Source organism: Gobio gobio, assembly GCF_949357685.1.
Source record: "Gobio gobio genome assembly, chromosome: 7".
NCBI classification, from domain to species: Eukaryota; Metazoa; Chordata; class Actinopteri; order Cypriniformes; family Gobionidae; genus Gobio; species Gobio gobio.
Window position 1 is genome coordinate 21,144,529 of NC_137103.1, and position 14,936 is coordinate 21,159,464.

The 14,936-nt window shown below is 37.2% G+C and overlaps 1 protein-coding gene across 2 annotated transcripts in view; it reads right to left on the bottom strand.

Moving 5' to 3' along the window:
• Window positions 1–1,013: 1,013 nt before the first annotated feature.
• The window catches only part of nr1i2 (nuclear receptor subfamily 1, group I, member 2), a 67,807-nt gene continuing 53,884 nt past the window's right edge, over window positions 1,014–14,936 (bottom strand). Inside the window, exons 7-9 of one of the 2 annotated variants that reach the window (XM_079821002.1) lie at window positions 3,497–3,613; window positions 3,045–3,150; window positions 1,014–2,963 (exon numbers count right to left, since the gene is read on the bottom strand). In XM_079821002.1, coding sequence (XP_079677128.1) covers window positions 2,822–2,963; window positions 3,045–3,150; window positions 3,497–3,613 — 365 coding nt within the window. In that variant the 3' untranslated portion in view covers window positions 1,014–2,821. The remainder of the gene's footprint in view (window positions 2,964–3,044; window positions 3,151–3,496; window positions 3,614–14,936) is intronic. The other variant, XM_079821003.1, reaches the window with a different exon arrangement.

Sequence of the window (14,936 nt, forward strand, 5' to 3'; positions counted from 1 at the left end):
AGCGATGTATTATTAAATGCCAGGCCAGTAGTTGGCGATGTCACTTTGTAAAGAAACCCCATGCGCCTATAGACTAAACACGTAATAGAGTGGTGCAGGTTGACATCACTTTGTAGGCCAAAACGCGAGTTAGCATTTTAGCACTTCCGGTTCCCTCGTCCCAAAGTCAATGTTTTTTTTGAATGGCTGAAATAAGGTCTGTGGTGAACACAAGCTTAAAGGAACACTCTACTTTTTTTGAAAATAGGCTCATTTTACCGTTTTCTAATCCATTCAGCCGATCTCCGGATCGGGCTGTAGAACTTTTAGCATAGCTTAGCATAGATCCTTGAATCTGATTAGACCGTTAGCATCTCGCTCATTTAAAACTTGACTCTTTTGTAGTGTACTAAGACAGACGGAAAATTGCGATGTGTGCAGCAGGCGTAATGATATTACGCAGCACCTGAACCTAGTCCCCAGCACACTCCCTGTGCAAGCAGGTTGTCACGTTGGTTATGTTGACGGAAATGATCCTATTTTCAGGAGTTGCGTAATATCATTGCGTCTTCTGCACCCGTGGTATGGCAGCAAAGCTCCTTGATTATTACGCAGGAATTAAAGTTATAGTAGAGTACAGTTCCTAGCCCTATCTGCCTAGAAAACCGCAACTTTTCATTTTCCGTCGGTCTTGGTACACGATGTAACGACAGAAGAGTCAAGTTTTAAATAGGAAAAATATCGAAAGTCCTTGGTCATTTGAGCGAGATGCTAAGGGTCTAATCAGATTCAATGATCTATGCTAAGCTATGCTAAAGTTCTACCGCCAGACCCGGAGATTGGCTGAATGGATTCGAAAACTGTAAAACTCAACTGTTTTAACTCCAGGGGAGTTGGAAAAGGAGCCTATTTTCAAAAAAAGTGGAGTGTTCCTTTAAGACGCTTATTTTAGGGCACTAAAATAAAGTATTACCCCACTCGTGATTTTTTTAAGCTGTTATGCTGCGTTCACACCAAACGCGAATAGAGCGTCAGGAACGAGTGATTTCAATGTTAAGTCAATGGAAAGGCGCATTGTCGCGCGTCTGGAGGTCCTACGAATGACGCGAATGGAGCGTCTTACTTGAGTGGTGATTTTTGTGCATTCACGCATTTGAAGCGAATTCGCATTTGACGCCCGAGTTGAAAAATCTGAACTTTGGCGCCAATTTAACCAATCAGGAGCCTGCTCGCGGCTGTCACGTGGTAAAGTGATGTGATGATACATAATTTAAAAATACTACTATTGTGTCACAAAATGTAGTTAAGACTTTTTCAGGTGAGAATGTAGTTGTTTAAAGCTAAAATCTGTGGTTTATTCATAAAGATAGCGCCTATTTGAAAAATGTGTTTTTGGAGTTGTGAGATCCAGGCGATCACCGGGCACTCAGCGCTCGTTAACCCTGGCGAGAGCAGCCTTTCCTCGGCTAGTCCTTCTGACGTTTGGCGCTGGCTCTGATGTCCTGTAGTGGTTCGTCTTGTGTAGATCTAACTAGCGATCTTTGGTGTCATGAATCTATAATTTGTTGTCTGCCAAATCGTTTTGACTGAGGGCAAAGAGAAGTTTCATAACTTTATTTTTTTAGGATATTTATATATACATGCAGTGAAGATAATGTAGGAGTCGCCTGGACCACATTTGTGTGGCTATTAATGTTTAATATATTTTTTTTTATAAAAATGAAAAGAGGCAGAGTGGTGTTTTATGACATATTTCTCCTGGAGTGCCTTGAACGCTCAAAGTATACTTGGACAGAATGGATTGAATGGATTCAAAATGGTCGAGCGTCCAACTTGACGCGGTCGATGCGATTTTGACGCTCGATTCGCGTTTGGTGTGAACGCAGCATTACGTGTCTTGAAAAAAAGTGGCTAAATGGGACTAGAGGCTGTCGAGCAGATTAAACATCATCACGCTGAACATGTAAGCTCAGTGCACTTTTATATTTTCATTATGCTCATAATTGTGCTATTATAAACTAGTCTAAACGTTCTGGGAAAAATGTTTTAAGATAAAAACGCAAAGAGTTGTCGGAAGCTTAGTGATGGTGACGTTGACCTTTTACTTCTGGCGACTTCATTTAGGCTTCAAAATGAATAAAAGTTGTATTTATCTGTGATAATTATCTTGATGGACAAAACGTGCACGTTTTATGCGTTAATCCAAACGCCTATGGGAAAATCCTATTGGGTTTTTCTCGAGGGAACTGGTGCGATGCTAACTGCTGCCTACAAAATGACATCATACCTGCACCACTCTCAAATTCTGTTTTTCATTTTCTCAAATTCTTATTTTTGTTGTTTACACAGAGACGATAACGGAATAGTTGTCAAAAACTTGCACTTTGAAACCTGATTTCATAAGTTTGCATTTTCAGGCCTCAAAACGCTGTTGTCCTGTAAATGAATGCATAAAAAGTTTTCCGTTTTTAGTTGAAACGGTGTCATGTAAACAGCCCCTTAATCTAACCCCACATTTCAAGCTTCGTTCATGCGGCAAATGTAAGAGATGTCAACCTACATCTGCTTATGAACCACAGAAATTCTTCTTTGTGAAACGATTCTGAAAAAAAGACTGCTCGTCAGATAAACTCAAACACAATTACATTTCATTTAGTAACAATTCACCAATTATAAAAGGACAATTTCACAATTACTGTGTGCTCCTGTTCAGTAGTTCATTCATTACTAGTAGGCCCCGTCCCTGTCCTTGCTAGTCTTTCAATCTTTAGTAGCCTCGAATGAAGGTCGACGACAGCATGTTCAAGGCCTGTTAGTAGAGTCTCATTTGCTCTGTGAGGACTTAGCTGTCTTTGCTAATTATTTCCAACAAAAGCGGAGACACTTCAGGCTGAATGTCCTGGATTTTCAGCACCTGTTTTGTGTACTCTTCATTCATACTTCTCATCTCAGTCAGGCACGCCATGATCTTTGGGTAAAGCAGACTAAACAGGAGAGGACGGTTAGAATGAATGTGCAATCAAAGAAAACGCTTTCCTAATGAGTTGGAAAGAAGGCGTCCTTACTGTTTCTCTGGCTCGGTCCTCTTGGCCTCGATGTAGGTCTTCAGGGTGAGAGCTAGTGTTTCCTGGTTACGGTCGACCACATTGTGATGTGTCACACCAGGACGATCTGTGGATGAACACACACTTGAGAGGTTAAAGTGATAGTTCACCCAAAAATGAAAATTCTGCCGTCATTTACTCACCCTCATGTTGAGTTTTTTTGCTCTGCTGAACACAAAAGAAGATATTTTGAAGAATGTCAGTAACCAGACTGTTATTTCCCCATTGTGTTCCATAGTATAGGGAAAAAAACCATGGAAATCAATGGGGACCAGTAACTGTTTGGTTACCAACATTCTTCAAAATATATTTGCTTGTGTTAAACAGAACAAATAAACTCATACAGGTCGAGGGTGAGTAAATGATGACAGAATTTTCATGTTTATGTGTATGTTGAGCTACATCTGAGGTACCTGGTGAGAAGAGCGAGATGGCCTGCATCAGCACATACTCCTCTTCACGCAAGTGCAGCTTGCGCAGTGTGTAATGGAAATTCATCATAGGGTCCAGCAGATGGCGCTGAAAACCAGCTGTCCGGTGGAGGGGGAATGAAGGAACAAATGACAAATTATGGGAATGGATAAACATGTAAATAATGAGACAAATTGATGCATGATGTATACTTGTAAATGCGATACATGCTGCAACATGAAAAATCACCCAAGATTCATTTACATTTTATTGATATTTCAATTTTAAGAGGACAAGCATGCAGTTTTGTTACTGTTAACTAAAATTAAAATGATTATTGAATTAAAATAAAGATGAATAAATTAATATAAATATTAGATGAAAAACTTACACTTAATAAACAATATTAGAAATGTCGACTTGGCAACTAACTGAAAATTAACTAAATAAAATGATTAAAATAAAAAATAACTGAAAGCTTAATAGAAATATTCAAAGAAAAACTGAAAATTATACAAATGACTTACAATTTTATTTAAAAGCATTAATTAAAAGCAAAATTACTACAGTTAAAATGAACACTGAAAATATAAATAATATACATAAAAGCTAATTCAATATAAATATATTATAGTGTAAAATACTTAGGACTCCTGTGTTGCAAAAAAGCAACCTCAATAGTGTTAATTTATATTTCATTTAAGCATTAAGCACCTGTCTTGATATGAAATGAACCTCAATGTTCATAGATCAAATGATTTGGTCTTTTAAGAATTAGATGGGAAAATAATAAAATAAATAAAAACTAAATTAAATTAAATTTGCATGGTTCAGGTAATTTGCTCTTGGAAGATGGGAAATGTTTGATGATAGTTGATATTGAAATTTCTGACTTCGGTAACCTATTTAGTACTTCAGTACAGGGGATTTTTAAAAATATGTCAATTTGATCTCCATTTATTCTCAAAGCATTTGAGACTTTTTATTTTGTTTGTGATTTTTCCTTTCTATGGCAGGCTCACATCTGTTTGGTTTGAAGCAATGCAAGGGTTCATTAAATAGATGAACTGCTGTGAATGACAGATGTATGAATGTGGTTGTCAGGGTGATGAATGCAGTAGGACATTCAATTCAGAATTCATTTTAAAAGCTTTTACAGCAGCCTATTAAAGACTGTTGAGATGGAGCGTAATTCATGAATATGCGATGAAATGCCACTTCTCTAGCTACTATTTAAAATTCACAGCCTTGAGAAGCAAATATAAATAGAAAATCAAGGATGGTGGAATTTGCGAGCTGAAAGACTGAACGCTTCTCCAGAGAGGAATACATTTTTTTAAATATATTTAAAAATGTCTGTGTGTGTGCTGCTGCGTGTCCCTGTGTGTGTAATAAGCAGGGGTGGTAAAAGTACTCAAAAGTTATACTCGAGTCATTTTTTTATTTAGGTATATATAATTTTACTGTAAAGTTATACCTAAATAAAAAAATTACTCCAGTAAAAGTAGAAAGTCCTAGATGTTTGAATAAACATCACTTGAGTAAAAGTACAAAAGTATCCGATTTAAAACGTATGAAAGTACCGAAAGTAAATATTCAAATGAACTGTCTGTAAATATCAATAATTAAGCAAATCAATTGTTTTGGGAGTGATATCTAATGCTTTAATTGAACAAATGATAAGATTAGATACTGCAATTAAGAATTTGTTAGATTTGCAATCATAAGAGACATTGAAGCACCTTAACGCAGTATAGGGGTTAAACTGGCAATAGACATGTTCCATAACATTACCTGCATTAACAGAAGATGTGCAAGATACTATTAACTAATTCAAAAGCCATAACCACAGTGACATATTACTTAACAATTAGTTAATAGTCATGTGCCTCAACAAGTAAAGTAATAACATAATGAAACCTTTGCAAATCGTTATCTAATGATTAATTAAAGCAGATAACTGGAAGTTGAAGTGCATGGCTTTGACCCATTGTGGTAATTAACAGATTCATTTACATTATTAGTTAATATAATATGTTATTAGGGAATTAATACATGATGTCATATTTAATTAATAGCAAATCATATATTAGAATCTTCATTAGTTGCTGATGCAGTAATCATTAATAAATGGCTTAGTTCTTCATGAGTCATACACTAACTCATGATTATTTGTGCATTAGTTAAGCATGAATTAATGCATATTAGTGCACCCGTATTGAAAAAGTGTTACCGATGTTTTCATAGTAAATAGTGTGCCGATAAAAAAGAAAACAGTTTGGGAAACACTGAGCTAACATGACTAGTCAGCTTTTCCAAGTCTAGCCCTGACTGGATCACCATGACCGATCGACAGCATGCAGGGAGAACCAGCTTAGTAGCTTGATTCTCTCCAGCATCCAGCTTACGGTTTAATCACACACAACCCCAAGTCCGCCAACGTTAGCTATCAATATGCGTTAGCTAACTTGACTAACGTTAGCTAGCTGTTTACAAGGCACGTTAGCGGTTTACAAATCACTTGGCTAACAATAGTAACAACATTAACGTAAACTCCCAATATGTTTTCTCAGATTTGAGGGTGAAGTTTTGAATTCTGAAATTTCATTCACCCGTGGCAGGCAAAGAAGATATTTCAGCCAATAAGAATCTCCCTGGACTTCAGTGAATTCGAACATATCCTTGAGATATGGCCATGGGTGATCCCTGTCGGGAATCTCGGAATTGCTGGCAGGGAGAGCTACCCCTTCACCTGTTTCTGCGGTCATCTTCCACTTCGCAATGGCGAACTGACTGCTATGTGAGCGTATGCTGGCAAAGAGCTTGAGTGTTCTTTTTTTTTTCAAAAGAAAACCAATTTTTTCATTGGCTTGGAAAGCAAGTGTAATAAATACTTGGAGTGGGCATGGGGAAATGTATCGGAGTAAAAAATACTTAAGTAAAGTAACGAAGTATTTTTACTTCATTACTTACCACCACTGGTAATAAGCAAAGTATGCACGTTGTGGACCCGGCACTGTAAAATCCAACAGTTGTTCTTACTAAGACTTTTTTAGTAAACTTTACTTAATGTCCAATAATTTGTTAAACTTACTTAAAACAATTAAGTAATCTGAACTATTTGCATGCTATGCCTTCGTTACTTAAAAAACTCAAGTAAACATTACTTGACTGGTTTGAGTACCATTTTGCCAAAGCAAAAAAACAAGCAGGCGGACGGGCGGGCGGGCAAAGTGTTTTTGAGGTGGTGCAATTTTGTGTAGACTTATCACTCATTTCCTCCACTTCCTCTCACCATAATTGTGATTAGTGTTCCCTTTGGTTGGACACTTGGAACTTCATTCATATTATAGTAATTAACTTCCTATGCAGCAATGCTACAAGAAATCATAGTAGTATGTAGTATATATATATATATATAAAATATTTTTTCCATTAATGATATACAACATAACTATATTTAATGTCAAATAATGATCTTTAAACATTATTTTTGCTAATATTTATGGCATAACCTTTTAATTGAGTTGATATAATCCCTCTATATTTGTCACAATATCATTTGACCATGCTTGAGTGTGTCACACACAGACTTCAACATTCAGCATGCAAAACACAACAATGTTTTTTTATTTTTTTATTATTAATACGACCTTTACTATTTTACTTGCTGTCATTATTCGGGTTATACTGACAAAAGACAAATAGTAAAATAAAGCTAAAAATAGTAAAACGAAGCAATTAATTTATTCATGCCACAATGCACTCTGGGAGTACACTTCCTCAGATCCCAGATAGAATTAAGTTGACAAAACTTAAACGGTTTAAGTAAGAACAGCTTAATGCAATTAAGTAATGCTTACTTAATTGTTTTTACAGTGTAGTACCTGTAGACTATTGATAAGTAATAAATAAGTGTTGAATGGGTTCAGTTGTTGCTTTTTGTCTTCACTTATTTTTTTAAGTTCAGCTTACTTGAGAATTTAAGGCAATCGGTTTCCTAATATTTTCCTAGTAATGTGAGCACTAAGTTAACATAACTAATAATTTTGAGTTAAAGGGGCTATATGCAACTTTTTCCCCAAAATAAACGTAACAATAGCCTTTTTATTTGACCATTTATGACTCAAACATCTCCTGATGAGCATACTGACACCTTGTCCGCTCACAGTGGGTGCACCTATAAGCCTGTATCCTATCTTTCCTATTTTCTGGCGGGTCGTTTTTTTCCCGCGCTGTCTGCGGATGTGACGTCACCACCGCTGCGAGAGCGAGCAGAAAATAAGAGCAGTTCTGTTTTTTGGCCACAGGCGTCAGTCGCGAGTTTAAATTTCAGAAAAACGCATATAGCCCCTTTAAGTATACTTCATTAACAAGTTTTCTGTACAAATTTTGTTAAGTTTTGCAGACAAAAACATAATACGCTGCTTTACTTGAACATTTTAAGGCAATCGGTTTCCTCACTTTTTCTAAGTAAAGTCAACTTATTACGTTTTACAGTGGGGTGCATCTTACTGATGCTCCCTTTAAATAACACAAAAATACTGCACTATTGACTTTAGACCAATGGCACAGTCGTTTTCATTTGCCTCGAAATAGCAACGCGCCAACAATGCGCCTGAACACACCTCGTTTTCCGACTAGCACGCCCATGTGCAAACATTTGCTTCCAGTCCGCGATTAGCTTTCTTTGTTTTCTTCATTACAGTTAAAGTAACCTCTGCTTTTCCCCAGTCCCTCACAAGTTTCTCACTCACTCCAAACTTTCTTTCTGTTGCTCGATTACCGTTTTCAGCTGCACATTTTACTACCTGAAGTTTGTAATTTGCAGGATAGGATTTTCTTTATGGGGGGCATTTTGTTTGTGTTTAGTCTTTCTCAGTTGTCTTTAAGTTAATATTTCAGTTCAGTTTTTTCAGTTTTCAGTTAATTTTTTCAGGGGTAGGCTACAGGAGCAGCATAGAGTGCCCTCTTGCGGCTGTAGACGTAGCTAAATGTTTATTCTTGTCAGTCAGTATGAATTAATTTTGATATATAAGTCGCACCTAACTATAAGTCGCAGGACCAGCCAAACTATGAAAAAAAGTGTGACTTATAGTCTGGAAAATACGGTACCTATCCTACATATTACCTCACCACAACAGGACGGGTCATGTTTCCAAATAAAGAATTTGTCACTGACATCTGAATGTGAGCGGTCATGTGTTCATCTGTCAGACAAGCTGTCAAAAGTGCGGAACTTATACTGCTGTTCAAAAGTTTAGGGACAGAAAGATTATTCTCAGCATTAAATTTTAATTATATGGCTCAAACAAATATTTTGGCAGCTTTTCATGCAGTGCCTTAAAAACATATGTCAAAAGCTTGTATTGGGTCCTGTAATGCACTGGTAACAGTGGGGTAACACGATCAGTCTTCTTAGCTTTCATAAGCATTCATGCTTATGGAGACGTGCAACGTCCCGGAATAAATAACATTACAATAACCTAAACAGGAAAAGATAAATGCATGAACGACTTTTTCATTAAAAAAATTCTCAAATTGAAAGAAATTATTTTAATTTGACTATTGGCTTCAGATAAAAGAAACAATCATCTAATCTAATCTAACAGTCATCTAATCTTTCCCTTCACTCAGACACCTACAGAGTGTTGTACAGGAAATAGGTCTTAAAGGCAAATAGATCTGTGTGTCATCCGCATATAGATGGTAAGAAATACCATATCTTAAATAAAAAATAAAAAAAACATTCCCAAGGGTAGCATATATAATGAAAACAAGACAGGGCCCAAAATGGACCCTTGTGGGACCCCACTGGTGATAGGGGCTGGAGAAGTAAAACAATTACCAACCTTTACTGCAAAAGATCTTTGTTCTAGATAAGATGCAAACTATGTAAGAACAGACAAACTGCTTCAACCGGTTCAAAAGTATCAAATGATCAATGGGATCAAACACTGCCGAGAGATCCAGAAGAATGAGGGCTGCGTGATGCCATGCATCGCTATGAGCAAAAAATCATTGTCTCAGTACAATGTCTGCACCTAAAACCAGATTGAAATTGATCTAATATATTATTCTTGGTTAAAAAAGAAGTTAATTGTCTTTAAGACAACTTTTTCTAATATCTTAGATAGATTTTACTTACTATCAATAAATACAATACAAATACTTTTATTCAGCAGGGATCATTAAATTGATCAAAAGAGACAGTAAAGATATTTATAGTGTTTAAAAAACTATTTAAAATAAAAGCTATTCATCAAAGAATCCTGAAATATATAATCACAGTTTCCCCCTAAAATAATTAAGCAACATTGATGATAAATGATTTCAACAATTTTTGATAAATGAAGACTCATGTGACACTGAAGGCTTTGCCATCACAGGAATAAATTACATTTTAAAATATTTATCTTCAAATAGAAAACAGTCATTTTAAATTGTAATAATATTTCACAATATAACAAATTTCACTGTCTATTTGATCAAATAAATACAATTTTGTTGAGCATAAGAGATTTCTTTCAAAAGCGACCCCAAACTTTTGACCATTAGTGTAAACATACTAGTTACAGTATTTCAATTTCTTTTTAATACAACCCCGTTAAAAGTCATAACTCGTGCAAAGCTCGTGCTAGTGACATAAGCAAAGTACACTGTGTCATGCTTGGCTAGTGACAGGTTTAATCGTTCACAAATGGTTTACACGTCAACCATTTTCACTGCATTACATTTCTCATTTCACTGACACGTAATTTACATTTGTGGAGTGTGCAACTTAAATAGCTTTACACTTATAAAGCTAAAGTGTGCATACAGGTCCTACTTTATATTCAGTGTCTTTAACTACTATGTACTAACGTTTAAATTAATAATTTGATACAATGCACATTGTGCACATACATGTTTTTACACTGTCCTTACACTATATTTAAAAAAAAACACCTGTATGTAATTACAAATGTAGTTAATATGTATTTACATCGATAACTAAACTGTTGACCCTTCCCTTACACCTTAACCCACCCTTAAACCTACCCATACCACATTTGACTGCACATCATATTTTTGACATTGTTGATTCTTCTTGCAATCGTAATGCAATTGACTATGGCCTACATTAAACCTTTAAATAAAAGGGTTATTGAGCGTTTACACTGTCCAAAGCAATAAAATAGCCTGTACAGTGACAGGAAATAAAATGAATGCAAAAAACCTGCCTACCTTACCAGAGCATGTGAGTGAAAACGACACTCAAATCGCACTCCCACATGACATTTCTCTGTACTGTAGCATGGCCTACTATACTTGTTGTAGCCATTAAAACACGTATTTAGTTTTATATGTTTAAATATTATAATGTTATTTTTACATTTTCATTTACGTTGATTATAAAAAGTGAACAGGACACATAAGATGCAAAATATGTCAGAAGACATGGGGGTCAGAAATCATTTTGACCACTTAATTTGTTGAAAGACGTTTTTTTTAAAAGGGAATTACGTTTTATATAAATTGTATCTTATTTTAATCAATTGTTTTATCAACCAATTTCCTTGATTTAATAAATAATAAGCAAATATAGCAGACAATGACATGGAGGCGCTGGCGCCGCGTGAACAACAGCTTAAATGAACAACTACTATAAAAAAAACTTTAGTTGGGGCAGCCCTAGCTACTTATTTCAGATATATTATATATGTCAGGCATATATTGGAACCATGTCACAAAGGGCATTCTGGGTTGAGCGCGCGGAGCGGAATGAGCTTCAGATATGAACGGAATCTTCAGAAAGGCGCTCTCATGTGGCGTTCACACCGGACGCGTTTCGCGCAAATAATTCGCACTAATCGTGTGAAGGTGGACGCTTGAACATTTTGAGTTTACTCGCTTCATTCGCACGTATCGCGTGTGACATTCACTGCACAACAGACGCAAACGCTCAATTCGCGTCATTCGCGCCGCCTCATTCGCGCGAATCGCGCCGCAGAATGCCATTTCGCGTCTGTGCATTGACTTAACATGTAAATCACTTGCGCAAATCGCGTCCGGTGTGAACGCACCATAATGTGGCGTTCACATCGGACGCGATTCGCGCGAAGGTGGACGCGTGTACATTTTGAGTTTACTCGCGCGAATCGCGCGTGACATTCACTGCACAACAGACGCGAATTCGCATCATGGGCGGGGCTTCCGCCAGCAGCTCGTCTCGTTGAGAAATGGCTGACATGGGCTGTGTTTACATGTCTTTTTTTTTGTTAAAATCTACTGTTAATGTGTGACAAAACGTAGTTTTAAGACTTTTTCAATCGATAATGTAGTTGTTTAAAGCTCAAATCTGTGGTTTATTTATATAAAGAGTGCCTATTTGAACATTTTATCTGCCGTTTTCTGAGTTGTGAGCTCCAGCGGACAGCGGCGCTCAGCGCTCTTCAAAGCCGGTGAGGGCAACCTTTCCTCGGCCAGTCCTTCTGCCGTCTGCCGCTGGCTCTGATGTCTCTGTGGTGTGTCTCGAGCTATAATTCGTCTTGTAATGGCCGATCTTTTTCTTTTTGGTCTCATGGATCTATAATTTGTTCCCTGGCAAATCGTTTAGGCTGAGGGCAAAGATAAGTTTCATTACTTTATATTTTTAGGCTATAACTGTATGTTGCAGTTGTAACGTTAGCCTACTAGCACTGACTTTGAATGTTTGACTGCATTGTTTGCTTTATTTCATGTATAGCTTGTTATACATTACTTATACTTTTGTATTATTGATCATACATAAACTTGCATTTAACAAAAGGAGACTGGGTTGTGTTTCATGTCATTTAATGTTATCACAGTGATAATCATATTGTCTGAACCAGATATTAATATACAGATTTTCTCCTCATTGTTGTCACTACTAGAGCAAGCTCCTGATTGGTTAACGCGGCGCGAAATATCCGCTAAAGTTCAGATTTTTCAACTTGAGCGATTCGCGCGTTCAAAACGCTCAATTCGCGTCCTTCGCACCGCCTCAATCGCGCGAATCTCGCCGCCTCAATCGCGCCGCAGAATGCCATTTCGCGTCTCTGCATTGACTTAACATGTAAATCACTCGCGCGAATCGCGTCCGGTGTGAACGCACCAAGGCCCCAATCACACAGAACAGCGTTTTTTGTTGTTGTTGTTGTTGTTGCTAGGAACCCCCCCGAATCAGCTGTCCTGTCAGTCTAATCAAGGTAACGGTCGCCACAACGGAACACCCGCCTCTCCATTCATTCGATTGGAAAGTAAACACGATGCTGCCGCACCCCCACGCGCCCCTGCATAGTAGTTAAAAAGACCTAATATATGGTGTGACCAAAATATGCTTTAAAATATGTCAGATATTTGAAGTCATAAATAAGCATGTTTACATGGAACAATCCCATTTAAAGTAATGAAAAAGCCAATAAACACACACCGACTGATGCATATATTAAACATATCAGGGCAGGAAGTGCTTTCAGAAACAGCTTCACAGAATTATTTGAAAGAAAGCCAGGTTATTCTTGTCACTTTTTTTGTTCTATGTCACTGCCATGCTGCCTCTATCTCCCTCATTATCGGCAGATATTTCCCTGCTGAGCTTATAACACCTCTCTTGCGCTGTAAGGGGTTTCTCCCACTCTTTCCTCTACTGCTTTGTGAGGTTATGGTTCCCTGGCTTTCTTCCTTTTTAACATAATGCTCTATTGTACTTTCAATGTTCATTGAGTGTAATGAACAATACAATACTAATGCACATTACAAAGGTCTCCCTTTATACCTTATAAAAAGAATCCAGATCCATTGACCACTTACAGGGTATACAGAACTTCTTAAGTTGAATTTAATACCTTTTACTACCTTTTTTAATACCGTAAAAATATTTTTTAATACCAGAGCGACTTCAAGCTGCAACTATAGTAGCGTAAATGAAATATCTTTCCAAATGGAATAACATATTGCATCACAATGTAATGAGGTCATTATAACTTAACATCAACTGCCCACAGAGATGAGAATAGAAATAAAGACAGAAGAGGAAGGACACATCTTCTTCATAGTTCGTGCAGTGTACAGAGGGAAACGAGAGCAATTTTCACGGCGCAATATAGATTTTTTTTCTTTTTCGTTTTAAATCATGAAGGCGAGTCAGTGGATATCACACAAAAACGCAATGTGCGTGAGAGTCGGGCGGTGAAGTCTCAAACCTAGTCAATTATTCACTACAGAAAGTGAAAGTAAAATCTGACAAGCTTTCGGCGCATATTCTCACAGAGACAAGAGATATCTCGTTATTTACATAAATCTGCTTTAACATTGCTGATAACGTATAGCCTATAACTGTCTGAATTTATATTCTTAATATTTCTCTTGTGGCCCATATTGTGAAACAAATTAGAAGAGAAGTATAGGCCCATTTCGTGTTAAACAAGTTGTTTTTGAAATAAAGCTGCTCTTACTTTCTGATAATACTGATATTATTGCAGTGTTCTGACATATTATAGACTGATAATCATTTTAATTATAGGCCTATAATTCCTTGTTTAATTGGGCAAAATGTATTTAAATAATGAGGAGTAAGCTAATCTGTCTATTCTTTTATTATGCAGCATCGGTTATGCATTGATGCATTATGAAATTCACGGGGGCAAATTAAATGTAATATCAATTTAATAATAAAAGTAGGTCTACCCTAATAATAATAATAATAATAATTTATATACATAAATTGTAAATGCTAAATCCTCTTGATATCGATAGCTGATGCATTTGATAGACTATCTCTCTGTTATAGGATTTTCGCGCATATTTCACTCGTACAGTGTGAGCAGACAAGTCGCGCTCGACGATCCGCACAGTGTGAGCCATGGTGTGAGCACATAAACCGTGAGCTTTGGCTTTACATCGCATGCGATCTACTCGTACAGTGTGAGTAGGTAACCTTGCTGAAATCGCACCGTGTATGCCCAGCTTTAAGCAACTTGCATATTTCAAAGCAGCTCTTCAATGCCATCGCTCAAATATAAAGAGTGGTGTTTAGTTGCAAGGTCTAAACACCACAGCACCTCAGCTCGCAATGTAGTGGTGGTGATAGGGCATGGCGTCTGCTGTCCAGAGGTGGACAGTAACGTTTCGGTTACTAACGTAACCTCGGTTCCCTAAGAAGAGGGAACGAGTATTGCGTTTTGCTAAAACGCTAGGGGGAATTCCTTTCCTAGAGATATTGATGCAAATTTTTATCCAAAAATACCATGTACACGCAGTGCAGCTGCACAACTCTCAGCAGGAAGCAGCTGCGTGCTGATTGGCTGTGTCGCTGCAACTGCAGCAACCTATAGCGAGACCGTGGGGCGGGACGGACCAATCAGGTCCTTCCAAATTCCCGCCACAAGGGGCAACAGAATTTGCATAGCCAAGGATATATAAGACCCACTCTCGCAA